The sequence below is a fragment of the Eumetopias jubatus genome, unplaced genomic scaffold (assembly GCF_037043125.1).
Source record: "Eumetopias jubatus isolate StellerSeaLion01/CBP00866 unplaced genomic scaffold, mEumJub1_p1.0 scaffold_13, whole genome shotgun sequence".
NCBI classification, from domain to species: Eukaryota; Metazoa; Chordata; class Mammalia; order Carnivora; family Otariidae; genus Eumetopias; species Eumetopias jubatus.
Window position 1 is genome coordinate 39,321,741 of NW_028274819.1, and position 18,682 is coordinate 39,340,422.

General features: G+C 47.0%; 1 protein-coding gene across 5 annotated transcripts in view; it reads right to left on the minus strand.

The window, feature by feature from the left end:
• Positions 1-18,682, minus strand: part of NAV2 (neuron navigator 2) — a 383,040-nt gene that overhangs the window by 201,501 nt on the left and 162,857 nt on the right. For 3 of the 5 annotated variants that reach the window (XM_088017420.1, XM_088017421.1, XM_028117714.2), the window contains exons 5-7: positions 15,071-15,338; positions 11,782-11,850; positions 2,806-2,975 (exon numbers count right to left, since the gene is read on the minus strand). In XM_088017420.1, coding sequence (XP_087873546.1) covers positions 2,806-2,975; positions 11,782-11,850; positions 15,071-15,338 — 507 coding nt within the window. The remainder of the gene's footprint in view (positions 1-2,805; positions 2,976-11,781; positions 11,851-15,070; positions 15,339-18,682) is intronic. The other 2 variants (XM_028117715.2, XM_028117716.2) reach the window with 1 other exon arrangement.

Below are 18,682 nucleotides of genomic sequence, written 5' to 3' on the forward strand. Positions count from 1 at the left end.
AGATTTCTCAAGATGAGGGATGCTATGTTGTGCATCCAAGAACCTGTTGTGGCTCCCACATGGCCAGGTGGTAGAGCTACTTCTCTCCCCACATACCATATGTTTCTTGGATCTGGCTACCCCATAAGCAGCAATCAAGATCAGATTCAACGGAGGACAGAGGGACGGTGAGCAAGGAGGAGTAAATATAAAAGCCCCTGAAGGTAAAATTGAACTGTCCCTTTACCTCCGGATGGTGGTGAATTGTTACTATAAAAAATACCTGGGTCTGCCGCATGCCTGCTTTGCCTAAGCTCTCCAGGATTGAGAGGGGAAAATGCATCTACTTTGGTGCACCTGGAAACCCAGTCGGTTATTTTTATCCTTTCAAAAGCGAATCCTCAGCAGATTTTCTGAGAGTCACAGATCACAAAATTGATCCTCACTGTAGACTTCCCAGGGGACAGGACAGAGCGAGAGTTCAAATCCAGAAGTCGAACCTCGATATGAATTCCAGGGCTCAATTACCGGGGGGCGGGGGGCGGGGTGGTAAGTGAGTAAATCTCAGCTCCATTTACCTATAAAACTGGGTTAATAATATTTACCACACAGAATGTTTGTGAAGATCAAGTAACACAGTGACAATCAAAGTCCCTGGCAAATAACACCTGCTCAATAAATAAGTCTGATTTCTCTTTCTTCCGACCCAACAGTCCTTCCCTGGGGCAATGCCTCCATTAGAATTCGCAGCTGCCGTCCTTGACAGGCTTGTGGCTCCCTGGCTGCTCAGTGTGCACATGACAGCCCGTGCCCAGGACAGGGGCAGACTGGTGGCCGTCCCAGCACCTGGTGGGCTGCCTGAGTGGCCCTGTATCTGTGCTAGGCTCTGGGACAACATTCCAGCTACCAACCCTTCATCCTCCCCTATCAGTTCTATCCATGAGGAGCTTTTCTCTCTTTTCTCAGTCTTTTGGATATTGGTCTCACATCCATCCTTCAGACATTTTTGTGACAACTTCTCCCCAGATGACCATGGGACAAGGACGGAATGGCCCAGCAGAGGGCTCTACACAGGTTGCCCCCCGCCCCGATCCTCTTAGCTCCCCCGTCTTGCTCAACCTGCACGTCTCCAACCTTCAATGGGCAAGGCTTTGAGCATTTCTTTTCTGCTTGCAGGAAAAGCACAGTATTAATCATGGTTCTGGAACCAAGGTGCCTGGGTTCAGGTCCAACTCTACCTCTCACCATCTCTGGTGTGGCCTCAGCAAGTATTTAACCTCTCTTTGCCTGAGTCTATCCTTTGTAAGATGGGGATAACAACATAGCTTGTTGGGGGATTCAGTGAGGCACACAGGAGGTACTCAATAAAATGTAGTTCTTATTTATTTATATAAAACACCTTTCTATATATATTGTGCGTGCGCGTGCGTGTGTAAATATATTGTGAAATTAGTTCCAGAAGAATATACATAGGACGGTTTATATTAGTATCCTTCAGGGAGCATGTAAAGGAGAACTTTTATTTGATAGGTACTTGTACCATTTTACAAGCATATATTATTTTTGCAATTTAGACACACTTTTAAAAAGAACACACTTTTGAAAAGAACACATTTTTGAAAACATGCTTGGGTATGGTTGAAGAAAAGAAAAGGAGGGGAGGGGAAGAGGGGGAAAGAGAGAAGAAGAAAAATGATTTTCTTAAGGCAGAAGCCAAGGGCTGGATCACAAAGAATCTTGACTGGTTGAGACATCCTACTGCTAGCTGCAGAGTTTCCAACACCCTGTAGGCAAAACCTTCTGCCATATATATGTCAACCATACAAAAGTTTCCTTCATATTTTCTCAAGTATTCTAGGTGGGGGTAGGGCAGAAACCCAGCTCCAAGTCATCCTGGGCTAGAGGGGTAGGTCAGGGAGGCTCTGACCTCATTCACAGTGGGAGGGCTGTCCAGGCTCCTGGAGCACTTCAGGGAGTGCGAGGCAGCTCTCTTGGGTCTCGGGAGAGTAAGAGACACATCTAGGACAAATCCTACCAGGTAGAAAATGCTTTCAAGAGATCTGAGCATGTCCCCCCGCCAAGAAGTCTAGACCCCTTTGCCTGGGAGGAATGAAGGAGGACTCTGCCTCCTACCGTAAAATCTTCTAAGCTGACTCAGTTTTCTCCAATGTCCCACAGGACACAGACTGAAGCGAGCAAAGGTTTGTTTCACCACCTTCTGTGCAATAGCCCCCCACAGTGCTACTCACCTTTTCCCCGCATCCTAAAATCTCAGGGCTATGTATAGCAAACAGTTATATCCTCTTTTGGTAAAAGTTACATCATCAGAACACCAAGAATAATGTTGTATATTCCTTATATGTAGCCAAGATATTCATTTGGCCGACCCACATGTCTTTTTCGAAGGGTGAAAACCCCCTTCTTTTTAACTCCCCTTGTATCACTTTTGATGGGTAAAAATCTTATCAGTTCACACAATGCACCCTCCAAGAAGCCTGCATTTCTGGAAAACCATCTACCATACAGAGTACATTCTATGAAAGTTTATTTTCAAATTGTAAATGCTAGATCGCTTCTCTCTGTAATCAGGTGTCTTCTGGGCCCCCACTGAAACAAATACAGGTATTCCTGCTAGCAACTATGAACATATTTCCCCCATTTTATTAATGCCTCTGCTAACAAAGTTCCTGCCAGCCAAGTATATCCTGTGGCCCATGCCCACCATCCTATTTGCACCCTGCTCCCAACCCTGACCAAACTCACCCAAAGCAACTGGATCTGCTGTAAAGGAAGATGCCAAAAAGGACCATCAAGAAGTTGACTTACCTTTCTCGTGGCTGCTTGGTGGTGGTGGTGGTGGAAGTGGGGAGGTGACTGGTTTGGACTTGTCATAGTTGTTAAAGCTCTGGCTGCGTCGGTTGTTAGCAGTGGCTGACCCTCCACGTGTTTTGGCTTCGCTGCCTGCAGTGGATACCCTTGCGGTAGGACCCGGAAGCCTAAAATGCAAAAGCAACAGAATAATGACTCAGTCTTAGGAGAACAGCCGTGTCTCAGAATAAGGAACTGCAACCATGCAGGAGGTAAAGGAAACCATTCAAGACATTGGGTCTGTGGAGGTTTGCCAGTCAAAAGATTTAGTGGAACCACTACAAACATCTAGGCTACTAATGACCCCAGCAAAGTCCAACAGCAAAACTTGAGTTTTCCTTTGAGCAAAGAGAACTTCCTTTTTCTCTTGGATGAGTAATTTTACTTTTCAATAGGGCCAAACCATGTCAACTCTAATTCTATAAAGTGTGAAACATAAAGGCCAATTAAGACTCTAAGCTTTTTTGGGGGCCTGGGTGGCTCAGTCATTAAGCGTCTGTCTTCAACTCAGGTCCTGATCCCAGGGTCCTGGGATCGAGCCCCGCATCAGGCTCCCACCTCGGCGGGTGTCTGCTTCTCCTTCTCTCACTCCCCCTGTTTGTGTTCCTGCTCTTGCTATCTCTCTCTCAAATAAATAAAATATTAGAAAAAACACCTCTAAGCTTTTTTACCCTATTATGTGTGCATCTCTTTTGGTAGGTATTAATATGGTGTTTGTCATAATCCGGGGTTGTTGTGTCAAGAAAATGATGTAATTTATAATGGTCAGAAAGAGACCTGCTAGCACTCAGAACCCAATACAACTACAATGAAAAAACTTATGGCCTGGATGAAAACATGTGTTGAAACATACATTTTCCTTCAACACCTGGCAACTTGTCTCCATAGGCATTACTTAGAGGCTGAAGCCCAGCTTCTCTGCACAGTAGATGGATAAAATCATACGTTCTTTCTGTAGAACCAGCAGGAAACTATTAACCTAAAGACAAACATACACTTTCTCTTTAAATAAAGTAACTCAGTTGGGGTGGTTTGGGAAATAAAGGTAGCAGACATCTTTGTAATATGTCTAAAGATATTATGGCCTCCTCCCCCAAGAGTTAAGGGTAAGACTCCCCAGATCAGGAACTTTGGTTCAGAGACTACTAAGCAGGCTGTTTCTAATCATTAAAAGTTGAAAGATGAATAAATAATGAAATAGTTATATCTTTCAGCTAAAACCCACTTAACTGTTTAAAAGCCACTGGAACTTCCGCTGACTAGCATTAGATCTAGTGATAAGTCTGAACTTTCAACTCATAAAGCTTTAAACTTTCTCTTCCCATGCAAATCTGTGAGCACCAAAGAGGTCTGCAGTCTGGAAGCATTTTACATATAAGCAGGCAATCACTTTAAACATTTTCTTGCTGGCTGAGCAAGAAAGATGGTTTGTAGAGTAAACAGAGAACATGAGCTGGTGTGAGAGCACTGTAAAATTTATACAGTTAAGAAGAAGGTGGCCCAATTCCCTGACTGGGAACTAGGCGACAAGGAAGGGGGTGAGTTCTCCCCCACAAGTGGCAGAGAGGCAAGTGCACTTTCCACTGCACTAGGACGATTCGCCCCTCTGTTAATTTACCCCATCTTGCTTGGAGAAAATGTTCACCCCGTAAAGACAGACAGAGAGTGGGGTATAAAACCAGCAGTGCCAGGGTCTATATTTAGGTACCAGATGTGGCCAGCACAACTGAATGAGGAGGTCCAGCAATAGGACCTTGGTACCTCTTGGTTCTGCTTTGAATACAAACAGCATCCAGCAAGCCCTCCAAGTCATTTTTAGTGGAGTACTCCCAGCTAATGGTAGAGCTTCTGCAGGTGCAGACATGGAGTCCTTTGGGCTGGACTCCTTTAACCCAGCTATAGTCTACAGGAGTCTTCATGCCCACAGACAGGCCTGGAAAAGGATTATAGACTTGTTCCAAGATGATGCCACAGCAACCGCATGAAGTGGCACAGGGTAAAAGGCCGTAGCATTCTTCTTCGGTAGGGAATTTGCAAGGACTAGGGAAGCAAAAAGCAACAAGAAGGGAAAAGACACACTCCTTTCAGAGCTGCTGAAGAGCCCCCACTGCCCTGACCCAGGGCTGGACCACAGACTTTTCAGGGCATTCGTGGCCTTTATAGAAAGAAGATTGACCAAAGCATCGGATGGGATGAGTACAACCTTGAATTGCATAGGCTGACTAAAAATATAAAGTTCATCTTCCTTTTTCTCTTGGATGAGTAGTGTGGGATAATGAACAAAATATGGGCTTTTTCCATACACATGACACTGGACCAGTATATTATAATCTCTCTAAGATTTATGTTCCATATCAGATAACTTTGGAATAATAATCAACTACCCAATAGGATAGTTGTTCATTTGGAACAGGGCTTAATGTCTGGCCTATTCTAAGTACTCAGTGCATGTGAGTTCCCCTTCCCATCCTCTCTGCTGAGCATAAATTCATAAATGAATTCGGCATTGTAATAAAGGAAAGAGGCTTTGGTACCAAAAAGAATCAAACAAATAATGAAGGAAATTGAGGATCTAGATCTAAGTATCAGAAGAGAGCGGACAAAAATCAACATATAAAAGTCTGAGATCTACATTTTCAAAGAGGCAAGCCAGGCTTTGGCAGACGGTGCTCATTTCCCTAAGAAATATTCCAGAAGAGAAACTGCTTCATCCAAGTACCTGTGACTGAGATCTTATACTTAGGGTACCTCTGAGCCATCTGTAGGCCCCAATCCCCGGAGTGAAACATTCCTGGTCTTGGATCAACTAAGACAGTTCTGGTTTCCCCATGGGTGGTCATCATCAGATTCTCTACACTGAGTCAGGACCTAGAGGTGCACCTTTGATGGGAGCGGCATAGCCTTCAAGTGGCTGCAGGGTTGTGCCAAGTTTCCTAGGACATTGAGAAGGAGTTCTTGAAGGCCTTGAAGGCAGCTGACATGAAAAAGAATGTGAGCCGGGGGCTTAGGGTCTGTGTTACTGTGAACTAGGGGATACTCTGCTTTTCCACTCTAACTCTGCTCCCAGCCTCCCTAACGAAGGCCTCACTGCTGGAGGGCAGGACAATGTCCAGATTCATACTGTGGCATACAAGGCCCTCTCTACTCTGGCCCTGCCTGCCTCTTTAGCCTTGTTTCCTCCCAGCCTGCACTTTCTCTTTTAAACCTCCTCTTCCCATGCAAATCTGTGAGCACCAAAGAGTTCTACAGTGTGGAAGCATTTTAGGCGTCAAAAGCCACCCCAAAGTTCAAGCCAATTCATGTCACCTTCTACCCCCATCACTGTTACACCCTAGTCGGGACAGCTCCTTGAACTTGACCAAATGGAAAGACTGGGTGGAGACCAAGTAATTTCTTCCAAGTTTCAGAGGGTGTCTAGGACAACACAATGCTTTAAAACTTGGGTTTTGTTGTAAATGGGCTTGAATAGTTGCTTGCTCCAAAGCAAGGCCCCCACCATCCCTCTGAAATTTTCAGGAAAGTCCGCCTCATATACAAAGACCATGAATGAATGTGTGGTGGGTAGGAAGTAAGGAAAAAGGCTTGTTTGGGTCCACCCATGAGGGAACCAAAATATTCTTTGGGATAGGGAGTCAATCCTCCCGAATTAATTCAGAATGAATTATAAGATTTCAAATGTAGCATTTCAAAGACAAAGATGACCTTGAGGACCTAAGGTACATGAGCAATCGTGGAGAAGGCACTGGATTTTCTGCAAATTGAAAAAGAGTTTTCTATGGTCTGAATGATTATGTCCCCCACCCCAAATTCCTATGTGGAAATCTTAATGCCCAGTGTGATGGCATTAGGAGGTGGGGCCTTTGGGAGGTGATTAGGTCATTACACAGAACCCTCGTGAATGAGGTTAATACCCTTATAAAAGACGGTGCAGAATAGGTAGCCCCTTCCACCCTATGAGGACAGAGTGAGAAGTCAGCCATCTGCAACCTAGAAGGCAGTGCTCAGACTGCCTTCTAGAGGCAGAACCTGACTAGGCTGGCACCCCGATCGTGGACTTCCAGCTTTGAGAAATGTGAGCAATAAATTTCTGTTGTTTCAGTCACTGAGTCTGTGGTATTTCACTCTGGCGGCCCAAAAGACTGAGGCAGGGTTCTAGTTCAATCTCATCTAGATCTTAAGGGGCTGATTGATCCCAGATGACATCTAAATTACACATGTATTGATAAAAGAATACGCAAAGGTCAGAAGTAACTCAGAGAAGAAAAAATGATAATCTTGAAAGTTGGTGGGATGGCCAGGGAAGGTTCCAAATAGATGTGACCCCAGAGCAAGATGTGGCATGTGGAACGGAAATGCGAGTGGAGGGCAAGAGGGTAAGGAGTCATGGTGAGAGGCACATATCTCCTGCAGAGGAAGGAAGGGCTGGTGTGTGCTGGGGAGTGGGAACAGGCTGGGAGGAAACAAGGCTAGAGAAGCAGGCAGGGCCAGAGTAGAGAGGGCCTTGTATGCCACAGTATGAATCTGGACGTTGTCCTGCCCTCCAGCAATGAGGCATTTGTTAGGGAGGCTGGGAGCAGAGTTAGAGTGAAAAAGCAGAGTATCCCCTAGTTCACAGTAACACAGACCCTAAGCCCCCGGTTCACATTCTCAAGTTCATTATTGTTAACATCTTGTGCATCCCAAGAACTTCTATCAAGACCCAGCCTAGAAACAGTTGCTGCCTGCACATTAGCATCTGTCTCTGCAAAGAGCTGGGTCTTGCTCATGTGGAACAGCAGGGAAGTGGGGGGGAGGGGGGGGCATGTCAAGTCAACCCTCCACCATTTATGGTGCCAGAAAGTTCCAAGGACTCCTTTGCAAGAACAACTCTACTTCTCAGGTCATTCCATGTTCCAAACATAGTTACAAAATGACAGAGGACACAGATGGGTTCTTCCAAACATACACATGTTGCTTTTCAAAAAAAGAAAAAAAGATAAGTTTAAAGGAAGTGGTGTAAAAAAGAGGCAGGAGAGAAATCCTGCTGCTGTTGGAAGCTACGGTCGATTTCTTCAACATGTGCAGAGCCAAGCAGGCAGGGTAGTAAACTGTCATTCCTAGCACGTACCCTGTGACTAGATCCCAGCTCCATGCACTGAGCGCGCTGATGGGAAGAAAGCCGTTCTTCCCCGCAAAGCTACTTGAAACTTGCGGAGAAGGTGTGTGCACATGCTTGGGACCTCAGGTGGAAGGTGTTGTGATTGGAGATGGGTTTTTTTGCCAGAGGACATGCCATCTCATGTCCTCTGCTTTTCAGCTGCTGGACAAAGAGGACAGAAATATTAGCCCCACTGCTTCCGCTCCGCAAGATGGTTATGCAGGTCAGCTCTGTGGGCCGTTGCTAGAGGTCGCCTGGTGGCCCCAGCTGGCCCAGCTCAACCCCAAACACCAACATCACTGTACCTGCTACCTACAGTGCGCTCATTATGGACCAGACTGGAGAGGACTCTACTTGATCCACATAACACTCTGAATGTGGCAGTAAGGAAAAGGGCTCCTGGCGAATAAATGATTATCCCCGGCAACATGGTGAGGGGGTGAAGAGGGGCTTTCACTAGGTTTGACTAACCGCACTCATAGCCACCGTGCTTCTGCGCATCTGCACATGGAATATGCCTACCAACCTGGGCGCCGCCACGGTTGCCAAGGGACAATAGTTGTAGTCGAAGGCAGAAGTTCAAGGAAACCCTTCACTCCTGTGATAAAACCCCCTATAAGCCTCTTCCCCACATCCAGACTCAAGGGTGAGGCTTCCCACCCTGCTGGAGATCCCTGGTGCCTATCGAGATGTTGGACTCTGGCCGGTGTTGCACCAATGTTTGTTCTTGAAGAAGATCTATTTCCAGAGCTCTGGGAGAGGTGCTTTACTCCATCAGCAGGGGTAAGGCTATTTCTTTTGGCAGCTAACTTTACTGTTACATTTGGTGATGCCTGGATCAGCTAAAATGCTTATCAGAATTGTGCTCAAGGCTGAAGGTGGGAAAGGGAGGGGGCCAGGGAAGGCAAAGAAGAGTATTAGGCAAATAATGAAACAAACAAAAATGTATCCAAAAGAAACTCTAGGTGGGGGATGTGACCCTGAAAGAAAGCCATACCTTGGCTTTCTGTCAGCTTGGAAGCCCTGTACCCAGCACACCCTGGGGGAGGGGCAGACATGGCTTCACCCTTCAGTCCTTCCTCTCTTCCCACTGCCTCCTTCCATCATCCGGGACTGATAACAAATCATGCTCAGGATGGGCATGTGCCTCAAGCAGATATTTTCCCAGCAAGCGCCTGTTTGTTTTATCTTCTAGAACGGAGCACATCGTGGGAACAAACACTAGATTTCAGGTTCCCTCCAAGCTCACTCTCCTCCTTTCCTTTTGTCCGTGAAAGTATTTCAATCTACAGTGGAACTGGAGGATAGGAAATGGAGAATCTCATGCACATGCCCTCAGAAGAACGGCACGTAAGAGCGGAGAGGCTGATGGCCCATCAATGTCTGATTTACGGAATACAGAAACTTATCTCCTGACCATGCACATCTGCCAAGAATCCCTCTCCATCCTCAAACCGATGAACTTACTGCTTGGACTCTGGCTGGACCCTCACCTGCCCCCTTGCACTCTGGTCCATCAATACAACACGCCCCAAACCTTCAATAGACTCACTTTTTTCTTGCTCTGGCGTGCATTTCCCGAATTACAATTCCTCTGCTATTCCCAAATAAACTCAATTTGAGTTTGGTAATTTGAGCTTACCTCAGTTTACCTCCTTATTTAGGTTGACACCTATGTGGGGACATCTGCACAATGCTCAAAAACTGGGGACCCCGTTTGCCAAGGGCAGTCAGTGTCTGAGTTGGACCCTGTGTTATTTTTCAGGAAAAGCAGGCACTCTCTAGCGTGGTGTTGTGAACTGCATGTTTATGTCCTCCTTGCCCCCGCCCCAATTCATGTGTCATAACCCTAATCCCCAGATGATGGTATCTGGAAATGTGGCTTAGGGGAGAGACTTAGGTCATGAGGTTAAAGACCTCATAACGGGGGCGCCTGGGTGGCTCAGTTGTTAAGGGTCTGCCTTCGGCTCAGGTCATGGTCCCAGGGTCCTGGGATCGAGCCCCACATCGGGCTCCCTGCTCGGTGGGAAGCCTGCTTCTCCCTCTCCCACTCCCCCTGCTTGTGTTCCCTCTCTCGCTGTCTCTCTCTCTCTGTTAAAAAAAAAAAAAAAAAAAGACCTCATAATGGGATTAGTGCCTTATAACAAGAGAGTGGATGGGGTTTGTGTCCTCTCTCACTGCTCTCCATGCGAGGACACAGCAAGAACACGGTCATCCAGAAACCAGGAACAGGGTCCTCATTAGAACCTGACTGAGCTGGCATCTTGACCTTGGACTTCCCAGACTCCAGAACTGTAAGGAAAACATTTCTGTTGTTTAAGTCACCCAGTTTACGGTGATTTGTTCTAGCAGCCCAAACTGACAAGAGACACAGGATTATGAAAAGCACTGATGAATGTGGGTTCCCTCCCGTCCCCCAGAACCAAGTCTGGGTAATATCTGGACTTGTTCTGCAGAGAGGCAACTGCCCTGTGGCTTCTCCCCAACAGCCAGACAGATCCGAGTTGGGTCTCCCTATGTCTAACCTTTTAGAAAAGAAAAAGAAAGCTCTGGCGAGAAAAGACACCTAGAGCTTGACGGAGTGGGGCAGCAGGCTGACGTTCGGCATGTATTTGTCACATGAATACAGATACAAATGCAGTGTGGGCCTCCCTTTAGCTTTAAGTGAGAATTCAATGAAAAGTAAATGAAGCGATTCCAGCTCAGCATTGGGTTCTGTTGGGATGCTACAAGGGGAGGCAAAAGACCAAGAGTAATGGTTGAAATCTTAGATTTTTAAAAGCAGCCTCGACAACCCCTTAAGTACCAGATTTCAAGGGGGGAGGAAGAGAAGAAGAGTGTAAGACAGTGGTTAAAGTGAGGGTTCTGGAGTTAGATCACCTGGGCTCAAATCCTGGATTTTTCCACTTTCTGTGTCACTTTGGGTAACTTACCTAACTTCCTCGATTTTAGTTTTCTCATTTGTAAAATGGGGATAATAACATGACCTGCTGCATGAAGACTGATGTGAGGATTAAATAAGAGAATGCATTCAAATTGGTGCATAACGAGCATTCAGTAAATGTTAGCTAAAAGAACAGTAGATCGCAAAGATGTGACCGCATTTTCCATACCCTGGGACGGGTCCTCATAGGAGGCAGTAGATGCCAGACTCTGTGTCAAGAGAACTAGTTAGTGAGCAAGGCTGGTTTTTATTTTTAGGCAACTGAGGCAATCCCTCCAAGGTACAAAAGAGCACCCGGAAACAAAAATGAGACATAGCTGCCTTGCTGCCTTGTCTCCTCCGACCAGTTGGATTCATTCATGCTTCAGGTCTTTATAATTCAAAAGAAAACCAATGCCACGTTAGTAATTTTAGCAACAACAGCAACAATAAAAAGCACCACACACACAAAGGAGATGCAGGTGAGGCGGGATCAGGGCCAGGCCACAGCAGGGAGCCAAACGCATCATAAAACCACGATAAAATCCACCAAGAAACTTACCTCTCCCTAAATCAGAAAGGATTTTGATGACCGAGCAATCAAAGCCCAGATCAATGAAATGCAGAAGCAGTATGGACATCTTCACCTCACATACACACTGACACACACATACACACTCCTTTTCAATGACCCCTCCCCCACCCAGACACTCTCAAAGCTCTCCAACATTGGGTCATCAGCCAAAGCATGTTTGGTTTTCTCAAACTGCAAACATGAAACGGGGAGAGGGACCAAAAGGAAACTTAGCCAGAGCAAAGGGATCAATGAGTTGGGTTGAAACCATGCTTTGCAGGACACAGAGAAAAATCTAACCTAGAAATCTTTTTCTGACCCAGAGTGAAGCGGATGATTTTGCTTTGAGATGAGTCCTTGGATGATGCACTGCATGACAGGAAAGAAAAAAAGTGCAAGAGATGAGTGAGGGGAGAGAAGATATGTTAGACATACACATCACTAACAGGAGTCTATGACAGTGGCGAGGCTCCTGGCTTGGTTGGTTCTAACAGAGGACTAAAACTTAGTGTTCGGGGCTTGTGCCAGCATTTGATACTGATGATCAAGGATCTAAACCATTACCCTTGTTACTCCGGTTACTAAAGACAAAATGTGGGATAGAAATACAATGGAACTAAGCCAGTGATGCCATTTTACTATTCTTAAATTTACAGCCAGAGTGTAAGCATGGGATATTAGATCCCTAGAACCTGAGAATAGGATTGTCCTTCAGAAGTAAAATTAGAAAGAATCAGTATATAATATGGGAAACTAGTCATCTGCCGAAGTAACCCAATCTGGGCCAGATAAAGAATGAGGGAGGACATACAGCAACTCCAAAGGCCAATCCATGTCACCACAGTACAGAGTCAGGAGGCCATGATGGTAGGAATCACTCTGGAATAAATGGATCTAAAAACCTGGCTTAAGTAAGTTTGACTCTTCTCTAGGTAAAGCACTTATTAATAGTAGGATATTTTTTCTTACTGGGAGATGATAGCTGTCCTGACTGGAACATCTGGTTCTCTTTAAGAAAACAAACGCCTACCATGGAAATGGGTGCCTCGAGCTAGCATAGCTTAGTGACACAAGCCCGGTGTTGCTCAACACATGTTCCTTGGAATCCTATATGCAGCGAGAAGCCCTACGAAATAAGTTCTGCGGCTAAGTTTGAGGAATGCTTTCTACGGCCTCTTCTGAAGACTCACAGTGCACACGTGTTCTTCTCTCAGGCTCCCTCATCTCAACAAATAGCACCATTTATCACTGCTCACGCCAGGAATCTAGGCTTTATCTGTGATGCTCTCCCTCACTGCAAGCCAGTCCATCTACTCACAGTCCTGTTGGCTCAACCTCGTGAAGTGGTCCATCAACAAGTCTGCTCTAGCCCTTGACTCAAGCCACAGTCATCTGGAGGACCACAGAATCCTCTTACCTGGGGTCCTTCCTTCCATCTCTACACCTTCATAGTCTTATTATCCAGAAGGGGGCTAAGAAGGTTTTTTTTTTAAACCATAAATCAAATCAAGTCTCTCTCCTGCTCAAGACCCCCCAGCAGCTTCCTGTTACCTATAAAATGAAATGCAAACTCTTCCCCCAGTTTAGCTAGCACACTGTGACTGGACCCCAGGGCCACAGTACTAGGCAACTCCAGGGACCACCAGTCATACTGTCTTCCATGTAGACAGAGGCTTTGCTTACAGGTACCTTACCATTTTCCAACTCCCCTCACCCACTGAACTCCAGCCACACCAGCCTTCTTTCTGGTCCTCCAATCTGCCAAGCTTACTCTTATACCACAGGGCCTTTGCACCAGCTGCAACCTCTGGCTGATCTATTCTACACCTAAACTTTGCGTGGCTTGCTCCAGGTCATTCCTATCTCCGCTCTGGTGTCACGTCCCCAGAGAGAATTTCCTATCAGTCCAACCTAAATTAGCAACCTAATCCTTCTGAATCCCATCATCTTACTGTAATACCAGTATGTGATAGTTCCCTTCCCTATTTGCCTGCCTCCTCCAGGAAAATACAAAGAGTGGGCACACTGGTGGTCTCATTCATCCGTGAACCCCAAGTGCCTAGAACAGTGCCTGGCACATGGAAGGCATTCAAACACTAAAGAAATGAATGCATTTTTGGCAGATTCAAGGATCTGAGTAGACCTGTAATAACAGTTCTAACAACTCAACCCAGATTATTTACCAACTTTTCCCCCTATGGAACCCTTCCCCTACAAGTTACCATCCAGGGAATAAGCACTCTGTAGAATACAGTGTGGGAAATGATATCCTGGTCATTCAATCACCTAGGGCCATCAGGGACCTCTGATTAGAGAATGCCTTGCACGCAGGTGTTTCTTCAGGTCAGGGTGCAGAGGCTTGCTGCCCAGCCGTCTGTTCCTCATTACTAGCCCAGGCATTTCTGCTAGCCTACAAATTTCCATAATGTCAGTTGGATATAATGAGATAATTAATTAGGGGATCTGGTTTACAGCACACCCATCACTGCTGGTTTGAACACCATCACAAATGGGAAGTAGCACTTCTCATGGGAAGGAAAAAGCTGTAACCATCTATAAGGCACCTGTTTTGTCTGGACTGTTTTGTGCTTTGTCCAACTACCATGGGCTTCTGAGGGTACGAACGTGTGCGAGAAGCCCTATGATTATTAACACTGGTGCTTTGGAGGACTGGAAAGGAAAAGCCATTACTCTTTAGCACATATTAAGTGAAATCAAGCAATCAATTTAATTAGTGACGTTTAGATGATTTGGTAACTAAAGGTTTACAGCTTCAAGCAACAATTATTGTGGACTTTTCTTTAGAATTTTACTACGAGTCAAACGCTTTCTAGCTCCTAATCCCCTCCCTTTCCCTCCACCCATTAAAATGAATGTTCTTTAAGGCGACCTTCTGCAGAGTCCTTGAGGGATGCAACTATTCCCATTATAACACAGTAGATGGTAACTACCCTGGCGCTCTGCGTGCTTATCATTCCACACCGAGAGCCCCACTGGCAGGCATCAGCCCCTCTGCGAGCATCAGCAACATTGAAGCCCTAATCCTACAAAACGGAGGACCACGGCTGAGGCCGCTATCAACTCTCCAAGGCTAACAAAACCCAGTTCCTGGTCCTCTCACGGAAGGTGGTTGCTGCCTTCCTTGCTAAGCATTTCCTGTCTTTCTTCTGTGCTCCTGATATTCCTCCTCTGGTGAAGCAGAGGCATCCACGGCAGAACTTTCGCCTCCACTAAGTAGAATGACTCAAAGCATAGAACACCTAACGCCCAGCTTACAGGCAAAACACGGCAAAACCAGTCTGAAGTCTATTTTCGGGGCTGTTTAGTGCATAATAGGCCAGCGTCAAGGCAAGAATAGCTAGTCAGCTCTGGCTGCCAGCCATTCTGACCTTTCAGAGCACACATCTCGCCAGGCACTGGAGGCAGCCCCGCTGCATCCATTTCAAGGCCATGCTAACCACCCCCACTACCAGTAGTCCTCAGCACTGCAGAGGCCCAAGCCAGAACACCCTGGACCTCGGCTACAGCTGGGCCCAGCGTGGAGGATGCCCCGTGAACCACAGAATTACCAGTCGGGAGGCGCCCCCACCTGGACTGCATTTCAGCTTGTGCTTTTGACTGCTGATGTGGCACCGGCTGCAGAGGCTGGCCCGGGGCTTGGGGGGCGGCGGGCACCTGTTGCTGAGGAGCGCCAGCCTGGCACTGGGAGGGGGCCGCGGCCGCCTGGGCCCCGGCGGGCGGCAGCGGCGGCGGCGGGGCAGACAGGTGCTGCCTCTGGGGCTGCTGTTGTTGCTGCTTGTAGCGGGAGAGGCTGAAGAAGAGGCCCAGGATGGCCTTGAGGTTGCCGTTCCGGATTTCTGCAAGACAGTAAGGAGATTCTTTTAGACAAGGAGCCCCAGCTTGGGGACCCGTTCTTGCTCTCGAGCTTCATCTCTCTAGGACCAGACGCAGTTCCTGAACACCTCCCTGCGACCACAGTCAGTGGATGGTGGGGCGTCGGCCACAGAGAAATTCGCGGCTTCTCCCCCACAGGGGTTAGAGCGGATACATGAGGCAAGCTGCAGCCAGATGTCTAGCGAGTGCCGGGAGGAAATTCTCAGCAAGGACGCGACCAAAAAAAGCCAGACTCCTGAGCAAGACCGTGCTTGTTCTCAGGCAAAGCAAGCAATCCGGGACAGAGGTGCACTCCGGGGCGGGGGCGGGGGGGGGGGGAACCTCACCGGTCTCCACTTGGCAGCCAAGTCCACGCTCTGTGCCTCCAGCCACTTTGTGCATATGCCAAGGGGCTCCTACCCAACTCCGAAATCCTCACTCTGCTCTACCCAACCATCCTTCCCTCAAACACGTGGCTCTGTGTCTCCCTTGTCTACTAAATCACTAATTGGGGATGGGTGTGGGGATCAGCTATAGGACTTGCTTTCATAAAGAACTCACACAAAAATTCTGTATTAAAAACAAAAAATGAGAACAGAGTGGAGGGTAAGAAAATTTTTATTCCTAACAGAATTTTTTAGATGTTAAAATGCACTTGCCTCAAGGCACGCATAAAAAACGGCCGAGAAGGAATAAAATATTTATTCACAGGCAGAGGCTATGGATCGAGGGTGTTGCTCCTTGGGGAATCCCTCCTTTCATGTTCTTTTAACACCAGATGCGACGGCCAGGGCCCGAACTGATCCTGAGGGTGAAGGAATAGGGCCACCCAGCTTGAGGGACAGGAAGAAGGAATCCTGGGGGCTCCCTCTGCCTTACTTCCACCTGAGGCTGAATTTCCTTCTCCCAGCTGGCTAGGGTTTAGGAGTAGGATGGAGGAAGGGGAGCATCTCCTGGGTGGGAAATGCACACGTCCTGGCTAGCCCCAGGTCAGGAAGAGACTTCGGATAGAGGAGCAAGAGTTTCCTCCAGGACCCATATACCGGGCAGAAGATATGAATGGGGTCCTTTCAGAAACAAGCCCCATTCCCTGCACGCCTGCCAGTGTCCTGGGCGTGATCTGACTAGGCCAGCCTGAATGACTGCCAGGTCCTGAAGAAACGGAGATCACGACTGACATCACAAACGTGGGTTCCAGTCTGTACTCCAGCACGTGCTTGCTCAGCAACTCTGGGCAAGCCACTCGATCTCTCTGGGCCTCACTGGCAACATTGACACAGCTTCCCCATCATACAAGGTTATCCTGCAGATCCAGCAAGAGCCTATCTGTGAAAGCACACCGTGAACAGTGAAGGGCTTCCCTGGTCTTGGTTACAAATAACCACAGCCCCCAGACTCCTGTATGAGATTCCCATAAGGTCCAGGTTCATGCCTTAGAAATGGTTTTTACTGCAATCATCTTATGACTTATCATGCAAACCATGATGCTTCTGAGAGTGAAAGGGGTGAGCTTTTAATTAGGCCAGGGGGTCAGGTGTGAGCTAGGACCGGCCCAGACAAAGGAGGATGCTTATAAACCATCTTGGGCGATATGGGGAGCAGAGAAAGCCTCACAGAGCTGGCTGAGGCCCCCAGTTTCTGGAGGTAGGTCAGCTTTAACCCTTCAGCTCTGCTTCCTTCTCCAGCCTACGGAAACCAAAAAAGCAGCACACACCTCCCCTGTGGCTTGTTCCACGTCTGCTTCTAAATGTTCTTACAAGCACATCAGGGTCACAGAATGGGAGGTTTGGATGGGAGGAGTCAGTTGCACGAAGTGACACGCCCATAGTCACCCAGGTGGGCACTGGTGGGAGTTGGGGATAGAATCAAAAGCTGGCATGCAGGTTTGCACCTGTTAAGGAACTTGGGAAACCATTTCCCCCTCAAAATTGAAGTCACGGGAGGGAGAAAGTAGAGCTAATCATGGGGACTGGTGAAATCCACGTAAGATTTATTTTTAGTGTCTTTGATAGTTTTCAGGTTATACAGTTTATAAGAACAAGGACTACTACTAATTAGTATGTATCAGGTTAAGCTCTTGACGAGCATGATCTCATTCAATCCCTACAACCCGGGAAGTGAGTATATCAATGTCCCTCTTGTAAAGAAAAACAGCAGCTCAGGACAGTTTTATGACCTCTCCAAGGGAATACAAGACAGAGCTGGGATTTGGGATTTGAATCTAGGTTTTTCCATCTCAAAGCCCGGTCTCCCCACACTGCGTAACTTGGTTTCACTTGTCTACCCATCAGGTGTGGTAAATTTAAAAGCACAACCAGATAATGTTTTATTTATTAAGCTAGCTGGTGGGCATATAAGTAGTCTTTATTCTTCTGTAAGTATTCTATGATTATGGAATGTTTGGCACATTCCATAATACATTTTCTGGAACCACGTAAGAACAACAAAAAAGGGAGGAATTAAAAATTCAGCACACCCAGGGGTGGATGGGTTGTCCCCTGCAAAAGGCAGGCATGTCCACATTGGCACCTCCTGGCAGGCCAGCCCTGACTTGGGTGAGTGAGTCCCTTACTGTTCATAACTCAGCATCGGTCCCTAAAGCATCGTTTTCTCTGTCAAAGAACACAGTCTTCCCATACATATACTACTTCTTAGCAGGTAGGATTTTTAGTATAAAGATCACTGATTTTTTGAGCCAGAAAGACCTGGGTTTGAATCTCGACAGTTCATCATTTATAGACTGAATTTTCAGAAGACTCAACCTCTTGGGGCCTCCGGTTTCTTCTTTAAAATGGGCATATGCCAAACTGCACCTTTCCCACAGGCTTGTTATGAGAATTAAGTGAATGTTGAATGAGAAAATGAGTGCAAAGCACCCAGGACACTGCCTGATTCTACTTCCCATTTTGGTTCAGAAAATATGGCCACTCTACCTACAGTCTCCTCAGAACTCACCACAGGGTTCTGCCCTTAAAGGAAGACTAAGAAGCTGTCCATTCTCCCTGCTCATCCCCCCCATTATGCCATAGTCACAGGCATCTAGAGGGATATTAATCAGGAGTGATCCCATATTAGACAAAAGTCAATGGTGAGCTTCTGATTTTGGGTTTTTTTTTTGTTTGAGAGAGAGAGCACGTGTGCAGATGCACATGCTGGGGTGCGGGAAGGCAGAGGGAGAGAAAGAGAATCTCAAGCAGACTCTCCACGCCCAGCACGGAGCCTGACACAGGGCTTGAACTCACGACCCTAAGATCACAACCTGAGCCAAAATCAAGAGTTGGGACACTAAACCACCCAAGTGCCCCCCGTTTCTTTTTTAAACAGCTTT